We start from the raw sequence: 10,306 nt of genomic DNA on the forward strand, positions 1-10,306 counted from the left end.
TTTGAAGTCACATGACACGAAAACGAAAGCGAATATCGAAAATCCGGCCTGACCAAAATTTAGATATTGTCCCATAGATTCATATGCCACAATCAAAATCAAAATCAAGATCGCTTGAGAAATGGCAGAGGAGATAGAATTTGAAAATCGTCATTTTCGCAACTTCAAAGGCCTCATGACCTTGACCTTGACCTTCGGTGACCTTGAAAGTCATACCATTGTGCACGTCTCATCGATCTCTATCAGGATCACTCATGACCAGATCTCCCGCTTCAACTTCATTGTGAACGCACGCACGGACGGACGGACGGACGGATCGTCACCTCTCCTCTCAACACCAATATTATTAGGTCATGCTCGAAGAGATGACCTAAAAAAGGGCTTCACAGGAGGAACCCGTCAGTGTTCCAGACTCCATGTTTTTTTTAAATTTTTTTTTTTTCTTCGGCATGACTGTGATGTTGACACTTCGATTTCTAGTGCTGTTATGATTTAAATCGTTGAGCGGCAGCCTATTAATTATATTATATTATAACCGCACTAGAAATCGAAGTGTCAACATCACCGTCATGCAGAAGAAAAAAAAAAACAACAACCATGGAGTCTGGAACACTGACGCTAACCATTACCTCGACGTGTTTCGACTTATGAGTAACTTACAAGTAACGTGTGTCGACGTGTGTCAACGATCGCATAACGTGCCTACAACTTATGGCCAGCGTATGCGGAATGTGTGCGTCATACGCTGGCATACGTCGAAAAATTTTGAGCATGCTTAAAATTTGTCGACGAGCTCGGCGTACTACGACGTATGCCAGCATTTTTGACAATTTTTTCATACATTGGCATACGCTGGCTAAATCGTCAAGGTGTGACAGCAGTTTAATATAGGTTGTGCTCGGAAATGCAAAGCAAGAGTTTAAAAGACCCTTCCCATGTCCTTTTTCTCAAGACTGCGCAGAGTAAGGTGTTTTATTTAATCTCGAGTTTAAAACGTTTTTATTACTTATTTCTGCATTAAAAAAATGTATTTACATTTTTAATCACCAACTTAATGTCTCTCACACTTCGATGACGACGTTATTAGCTCCCGTTAGACTTGGTCCAAAATGGGGGCTTTTGGATTGGGTCTCGTCCGTCTGTGCATACGTCCATCTGCCACCATATCTTGGAGTTGTATCGACTGATTTTGTTCAAACTTGGTACGAAGACAAAACATTATGGTATACATAAGTACGTCATTTTGTTTCGTGATTCGACCAAAGATGGTCAACTGGTGACCATTCGAGTTGTGAAAACCCGATGTTGAACACGTCCTCAACCATTTCTCAGACATGCGTTTACCGATGTTCTTCAAATTTGGCACGCAGATAATGAATGATGGCTTACATAGCACGATATTTTTTTGTCTTTTGAGATCAGATCCAAGATGTCCGACTGGTGGCTATTTTGTTACTTAAGTGTGTCCCCAACCATTTCTCAGACATGCAAGGTCCAATTTTGTTCAAACTTGGCACAAGCACAGTACATGATGGCATGCATGTGCACCTCACTTTATTTTATGATCTCATCAAAGATGGTTGACTGATAGACTGGTGGCCATTTTAGTTTAAAAGAAGACCTGGTATCGAACAAGTCCTCAACCATCCCTCAGACATGTATTTAACAATCTTATTCAAACTTGGCACATCGATAATGAATGAAGGATTACATATTCATGTAATTTTTTTTTTCATGATCCAATCCATGATGTCCGACTGGTGGCCATGTTGTTACTTAAATGTGATGGCCTTTTAACTCCAAACAGAAAATTACTAAAACCACGTGGGTTATGACATTTTATGTCTTTTTCTCCTCGTTTCATGATACGTCACACTTTCCCGAAACCATTGCAACGTCAGTACATATATTAACTAGAGGGGCACTCGGTAGAGCGCATACCTCCACCATGCAATGCCTGATCCACGAGAACATATCGGGCTCAATACATTTTTGAAATATCATGCTATACAGTATTATATCGTTTTTGGCCCTGTCTCTCAATGGTGAAGAATCACTTTAACAATTAAATAATTCTCGTATCCAGATCCGGATTCGGATCTTCACCAAAATTGAATCAATTGTTCCTAATCAAACACCCAACATATCCACCAAGTTTTGTCGGAATCCGTCCACAACCTTTTGAAATATCCTGTGCACAAACAAACAAACAAACAGACAAACAGACAGACAGTCAGGAAGGGGTGAAAACATAACCTCCTTCACCTTTGTGGTCGAGGTAATTATGTACCATTGGAATGTGGTAGAGTATATTGACTAATTACAGTACATAGTATTGAAATGTGTGTATGTCTATTATTTACGTATCATTGGAACGCGTGTAATGTTTTTTTAAATATAGTACGTACAATTGGAATGCGAGTACATCTATTAATTAAATGTTGGGACGTATTAATTACATCTATTATTAATTACATAACACACCAGCACCCAATCACCACAAAAAATACACCACACAACACAAGACCTAAAGCGAGGACCCGCAATCTCTGCTCGTTCTAGTTATTATTTTGATGCTCTATGCTCTGCTTTAGACAATGTGTCACTTCTGCCAAAGCAGTTTGATGGATCGGGTTCCAATCCTGGATGAGTTTCCTCTGCGTTGAAGGATACTTGGGTGAGTGTGCAGAAATTTATAATTTGTCCATGGTGCCCAGTCTTCATGACTTTGGGATCTTTAACGTTCACCAACTAATCCCGGTAGATGGGACGCCCAGTTTAACGCCCATCCGAGGGACGGCACAAACACCGATGCCTCGCCCTGCCTGTGAAACCAGATCGGATGACAGCTTATAGCTGGGCTGAGATTCAAGCCCAGGCGAGACAGCTCCGAGGTGGGTCACAACCCTTTCGTCTAGGCTATCCTGCCAGCCTTCCAAATAAATGAAACAATAGAAAATAAACGGCGCTCCAGCAAGACATACAGTTGCAGCAACGCCTGGCCAAATGACTTTTTAATACTATACTTTTTCATCAGCTCCACATTCATTCTTTGCATGATTAATAGGGTTATCTTTCGAAAGTTGGTACTGTGAGGGTTGCTATCTGTGTTGTCACTGTGGGTGGTGTCGTATCACTTGCAAAATTCCAAAGCCTCAGCATTACTGGAAATTGATACATAATGATACATTACTGGAAATTGATATATTACTGGAAAATACATAATGGCTTTTTCTTCGAAGTATTGTACCACGTCTCATGTTCAACAACTTTGTTTAATCCTCATTTTCAAAACATTACATAATTTATGCCTGAGATATTTAAAACGTAATGTTGTCCTTCTTGGTCAACACCATTCTTATAATTCTTGGTGTTCCATTAATATATTACTGCTACAACAGGTGAAAGGTCATTTGTTTTTGACATCTGTCAGCTTTGAAATTATCCCTCTGTGCAATTAAGAACATCCAATGCTCTCAAAAATATCCAGTTGAAGGAAGAAATTTTGAAAAAAAGCATTTATAATATACTTGAATGTAATGTGACATTACACACACACACACACACACACACACACACACACACACACACACACACACACACACACACACACACACACACACACACACACACACACACACACACACATACACACACACACACATACACACACACTCTCTCTCTCTGTCCCATCTTCGCTCTTCCCCCACCTAATACAGTGCAGAACCCTCCCAAACCTCCCACACCTCTCTCTCTCTCTCTCTCTCTCTCTCTCTCTCTCTCTCTCTCTCTCTCTCTCTCTCTCTCTCTCTCTCTCTCTCTCTCTCTCTCTCTCTCTCTCTCTCTCTATTAATAGTTACTAGTAGGGAGAGACACTTTTGAACTTTCTCTTTCCATCATCTCTTGCTAATTATGTATTGTTCATTTTATGTTGGTTTTAAGTTTGTCCCAACCCCCCCCCCCTTTGCGAGAGAGGAGGGGTTTTGCAATGACGTGTGTGTGTGTGTGTGTGTGTGTGTGTGTGTGTGTGTGTGTGTGTGTGTGTGTGTGTGTGTGTGTGTGTGTGTGTGTCCAGGCCAAAACTCTTTTTACCAATTGAGCTTTTGTTATCAAATATTCAACAAACCCTTATTATGATAATATGGAGAACACAAGTGAATAAAAAGTACAATTTTTAAGAAGTGTTTTCGTCAACTTTAGTTCGAGTACAAAGCGGACATGGACAGGCTTTGCAATCTTGAGATGGATTCTATTTATGATTGCAATGTGATTTTATGTTGAAGTTTGCCGAATAAGTTCATATCAAATGTAGGTCATGTCTGAATGCTGTCAAACTTTTTAGACTTTATCTCAAACAGTGTTATTCATGCTAAACTCTTTCAGGCTTTCCCAGACTGCAGTGATGAAGAAGATATAATTGGAAGCTCCGTGTTCATGCCTCGGAGTGATAAGTTTCCTCACAACCCATAGCCTTGTGCAGTTGACATCTATTTTTCAGGATAATCATGATTCCACATTGCAAGGGAGTTTTTGTATTATACTTACATAATACAGGATCTTTCAAAAGAAAAAAAGGTCTTGTGCAAAAACGTAAGCCTTTCAGAGAATGGTATTTAATTTATTGTCAGATACAACAAAGACATGGTGGGTATCTCACCTGAGCGATTCAATGATATCTGAAAGTAACCAAGCATTTCATTTCAATTTAAATATGAATAAACACATGAAACATCAGGTATTTCATTCAGTGCATTGTTGTTTTTTTTAAACACCCTGTTATGTAGAAAGTTGTTAGCAGGTTAGAAACAATATGATTATTGAGGCAGCTGAAAATCATCATAATGCTGCAATATTTAATGATGTAAAAATACCTTTTTGCAGATCTGTGATAACAGGCAGTGGAAGTACCCGAGTTACTGTGTCTTCAAGAGTTTCCAGTGTCTGCAGAAAGCAAACACTCGTACAGATTTGGTGAGGATGACATTGATAAGTGTTGCATTTTAAAATGTAAATGAAATAGTACAGAGAAAGACCACTTTGCCCAATCTTGCCTTTTGCACACCTGGCTCCACAAACCATCACATCCTACAAGACCACGGTGGTTGGTCAAGATTTTACAGACGTTAGTAATGTTTTTTTGATGTTGTTCTCTGAAATGAAGCTGCAGTATTTTAAATATCGCACACCAATTCCATATCCAGGCGATGCATGACGTCGTCACTGGATGCCAAAAGGAAGGGAGTTCCCAGTTTTTACTCCGTTTGTTTTCTGTCTTGTTTTGTCTGGGTGATATCTGAGACATCCTTTGAGCTCGGAAGCTGAAATTTGGGGACAAAAGCGAAGATGTGCTTTAGCAAAAACCTGTTTTGTTTTTTCTTCATTAATCAATTAATTGATTAATTACTTAATTGTTATCGATTTATTCATTACTTCTTTTCTTTCTCATCTGGGCAATATCTCGCTCCTTTTGAGCTTGGAAGCTGATATTTGAACATGACAGTGAACAAGTGATTTGGCTATAAATGGTATTTTTGATTTATTGATTAATCAATTAATTGATGATTCATTTTTTGATGAATTACTTAATTTTCAAAAAGTTATTGATTCGGATGAAACAGTTGTAGTTTTGGGATGCTATTAGCTAATTGATTAATATATTGATAATTTTACGATTATTATTTACTTATTTTAATGCTGCAATTCATCAATTATTGGACACCGCAACTCCCAATTCTATCTCCATGTGCTGCACGGGGCATCGCCGGGTGCGGAAGCCTCGCCCCCCCCCCCCCCCGGCAATGTCGCATCCTGGAGGATTTATTATTTATTTATTTATTTGGCATGGGGGCAGTGTACTTTTAATGTACCTCTACTTGTTCCGATTCCTTTTAATAGTTAGACATAAAATAATTTCTATGACTAGATGCATGTTTTTCTGGATTTTTTTTCCTCTTTAATTCTTCAACCCTTGTTTCATTTTGTCTTTTCCCTTCACCAACCACTCCCACCAAACTTGTGTTTTTTTGCTTCCCTGCTGGCCCATAGTATAGTAATTATAAATCTTCTTTCATATGCAGCACATAGCTGTGGGTATCATGATTTGCTATGGGCCAGTGGCTGTGTCATTGATGCAGTGCCCGCTGTAGGTTAGAGCAGGAATTTGTAATTTGGCCAGGGTGGTGCTAATTGCTCACCTACCTTTCTCAAAGGACACCGTGGGATTTTTAATGTCCATCAGCTCATGCTGGCAGACGAGATGCCAGTTTAAGGTCCATCGGAAGGACAGCAAATGCACCGATTCCTCATCCTGCCTGTGAAACACCAGGATGACAGTTTATAGCTGGGCCGAGATTCAAACCTCGGCCAGACAGCACAGAGGCAAGTAGTAATTATCGATTATTCGGTGTCATTGGGTTTGTTCATTATTACACACCAATCATAAATTATTTGTTTATAATCACGATGGTGTTGTACTCATTTGCTTCCATTGTGCAATTAGGCTCCAAACGAAACCATTTGGGATATATGTGAACAAAAAGGGTTTCCGCTCGAACCAATTGGTCGTATGAGTTTGCATTATCACAAGCTCCACCATAAGTATCATTGTAAAATGCCGCTTGAAAGTACATGACGATATTCTTTCCACCTCAAAATTGCTCAAAGACTTTTGAATTGAGCTTTATTAATGCAACTTTTTTTTTTCCATCACCAAAAATGCTTCAGATATATTCACGGTAGTAGTATTTATGTATTTTGTTTTTCAACTTTCTTTTTGTTGTTCTGAAAGCAGGAGAAGGGTGAATTTGAAAGAAAATATGTTATGATGGGTTGCCATTGCACAGGGTGTCCCAAAAGTAGTGTGATGATTCGTGTGTCAGTTTGCTGCGCTTGAACAATTGAATTTTCATTTGTAAAGTACAGTTCAACAATTGCAGCACGTTCCTGATCTGTCCATGCATTCATTGTAAATATCCAGGGTTCGTGCCGCAATCTGGAAAAAAAATTCCATTGTTAGGCATTCGTATTTACAAAATATTCAAAATAAAAATCACTACACTACTTTTAGGACACTCTGTAGAAATGCCGTAAGCTGTTTCACATTGGAACTATCATTTCTGAATATTGGTCACCATTAGGCATGCTTACTGTTTATGAGTACATCAAAAAGTAATTACAACAAAGGCTATAACTGGAATTCTCTAAACGATGGTTCAAATGTAATGAAAAGTACAAACAAGCCATTTATTGTTATCCTGAACCAAATGTCAGTTATTCTAAGAAAAACAAAAGTTCTGCTAATACAAGAAGTAATGCTTCCTATAAAATATATTTCTTACTGCAAATGGGATTTTAATGTTGTATCCCTGGTGTCGGAAAACTTTTTTTTTGTATACAGTCAAGGTTTGCGGAAGAACGAACGAGTAAGAACACAAAATGGCTCAGGATGCAACAGAACAAAAGGAACAGAAGAAACAGAATGGGGGAATGACAACAGCAGGGCTGAGGGAGAAAATAAATGCAGACAGACAACAATGGACGCATGGACAAGGTTGAGGAGGTAGAGGAGAATGCAGGGAGTGGGTAGGATGGACACAGAAGCAAAATTTGGGGGCAGGAGGTGATTTAACGGGTGTAGAAAAGATCATTGTTTTGGATGGGGGATGATCCGAGATGGTGGAGAACAGCTGTCTCGAAAACCTGGGGAAAGAATGAGATTGAAAAGAATGAGGAAGTTGTTTCCACAAATGTGGAAAAAGAGGAACAAATTAATGGAGGTGAGCAGTGGATTTTGGGAGTTTCACCAGAAGAGAGTTGCTGGTGGACCCTGCAGACACCTGGTGGGACAAAGCGCAGATAGGGCAGAGCCCTGCAGACGTGAGCCATGCAGACATCTGGAGACATCCTGCAGATGTGACCAGACATCCTGCAAACGTGAGCCCTTCAGACATCTGGGTGAGACAAAGCAAGGAGAGGGCAGAGGATGCAAGAGCAGAAAGGATGTGGAAGAAGCCAGAGACACCACTCACCTGTCGGCGATGGCAAAGTGATAGGCCCATAGTGTCAGCTTTATTGTGTGGAGATTTCAATGATCTTGAAGGTCTTGGTTTCCATTGTGTCAAGCTGAGCAAGGTGTGAGGCAGGGCAGCCAACCCAGAGGGGAGAGCAGTACTCCATCAAGCTGTGGATGAAAGCCTTGTAGGTGGATAAGAGCTCAGGTGTGCCAAGTAAGGACTTTGCATGATGGAGGATGCTCAGTTGGAGACTGGCTTTGAAATGTGGTTTGCCCAAGAAAGATCATGGCGAAGAGAGAGACACAACAGTTTGAGTGACAAAACTTATTTGAGAGGGTTGTTAAGAAGGAAGATCAGAGGGTTTGTGGTATGAACCTTTTGGTCAGATGGGGGAGGAGGATATAACAGACAGAGAGATAGATAGATAGATAGATATTAAAATGCATATTCTAAGTGTTTGACCAGTTTATTATTTTTCTCAAGGTCTGCAGAGAGGGGAAGAGGTTGCTGCCTGTCCATATGAATGAAGGATGAACAATATAATGGGAGAGGGTGGGGGCATAAGTAAAGTGATAGAGGATTTTCCACAATCAGGGAGTTGTCTGAAAATCTTTCCTTGCACTTTCAATAATGTCAGGCTTTCTTTGGGCTTCATTTTAATGGCATTAATGCTGAGTAGAATTAAGGGCACTTAATCATTCTCAACATCTCCTTTGGAGAAAAAAGTGCTTTACATTATGTAATATTCATGCTAGTACCTTGCCTCAAGCTGTTTTTTAATGGGTATGCACATGTGAGAAGCAGAGGGAGACTGTGTGGGAGTGGGGACGGGGGCGTGGGCGTGGGGTGGGAAGTGAGAGAGAGAGAGAGAGAGAGAGAGAGAGAGAGAGAGAGAGAGAGAGAGAGAGAGAGAGAGAGAGAGAGAGAGAGAGAGAGAGAGAGAGAGCCTGATAGTCATTCCTCAATTGTCATTCCTGTCTCATGCCCCCCTTGCCGTGTGTTATGTGTTAGCTCTCATCTGAGCCTCGACAAGGCATACAAAATAAAAAGTTATACAAAAATTGTTTGAGATGTAAATATCCCTCTTGTAGTCCTCCCCAACTAACGTTGAAGCATACACACTGAAATGAATTATTGATGCCGATGCATGCTAAAATCAACGACCGATGATGTTGCTGTTTACAGGTGGCAAGAATCCCTTGCCAGAATGGACGAGCATATGCAACTGTAACCAAGAAGCAAGGAGAGAGAATCATCTTGGCTTGGTCTACTCGCTATCTAAACATTATGCAGAGATAAGGGACTTTGATTACTGATCTGAGGAATTGTAAAAACAACACGCATTTCATTATTGAGCAACTCATTCCCAGAACAGCATCATGTGAGTGAGCTGTAAACACATAGGATCCCAAGGCAACATAGAGGTATTTTAATTTTATTTTTCAGCATCCGTAAAAAAAGCTGTTGCTATATTTATGCCCTGGAGAAACACAATGTCCTTTGTGCATCTCAGCACAGCTTGCATGAAAGCAAAAGTTTGCAAATTCATTCAATCCAATTAACAAAAATTTCTTTACTTCCACTTTTATGTTTGAATGTGATAATTTACCTCCTTTGAATGTATCATTCCATTGCATTTAGATGACACAAACAGACCCAGTGTGATTCATTATTAATTACTTAAGGTTTTGTCAGATTGCATTCCGTACAAAGGTATTATTTCAAGTGCAAATTTTCTTTTAACCAAATCTGTATAAAAACCCACATTTTTGTGGATAAATATTTGGTGAATAGATCATTAGTTTTGCATTACTTGTATCAATTAAAAAAACAAAAAAGCTTTAAACTTGTGTGGACTTATTACGCCCTCATTTATTCTTCCTGTGGATCCTGTTTTGTGATGCTTTCAAATCCCACTTTAATTTTAAGCTGATGGCTTTTGTATACCTTCTTCAGTAAGATAATGTGAAGCAACACTGTAAGGCTCAATCCTCCATTGACAGCTTTCATTGAAGATATTACGACTCGCTTTAAGGGTTCTCAAATGCAGGATTAGGGGGATTAGATAAACCATTCGAAGCAACAATTTTCAGATTGAAATGGAGAGTTTTACAATCACAGGCTTGTTTGGTTGTGTGGGAAGTAAAGGTCAAATTAATAAGGCACTACAAATTATACAGTCAAATGAAAGTAATATAAGAAGCATCAAACATTGCCAAGTATTTGGGAAGCAGGTGAAAGTATGAAGCTCGGTATTGCAGACTATGTATCTAAGGTGGCCTCTAAGGCCAGCT

The 10,306-nt window shown here is 39.6% G+C and overlaps 1 protein-coding gene across 1 annotated transcript in view; it reads left to right on the forward strand.

Moving 5' to 3' along the window:
- Nucleotides 1–9,877, forward strand: part of ACRBP (acrosin binding protein) — a 77,963-nt gene extending 68,086 nt beyond the window's left edge. Inside the window, exons 10-11 of the mRNA XM_085876540.1 lie at nt 4,882–4,971; nt 9,198–9,877. Coding sequence (XP_085732666.1) covers nt 4,882–4,971; nt 9,198–9,311 — 204 coding nt within the window. The 3' untranslated portion in view covers nt 9,312–9,877. The remainder of the gene's footprint in view (nt 1–4,881; nt 4,972–9,197) is intronic.
- The last annotated feature ends 429 nt before the right edge of the window (nt 9,878–10,306 follow it).

This window comes from Eptatretus burgeri, chromosome 4 (assembly GCF_056783735.1).
Source record: "Eptatretus burgeri isolate ZD-2024b chromosome 4, Ebu_testis_v1, whole genome shotgun sequence".
Lineage (NCBI taxonomy): Eukaryota > Metazoa > Chordata > Myxini > Myxiniformes > Myxinidae > Eptatretus > Eptatretus burgeri.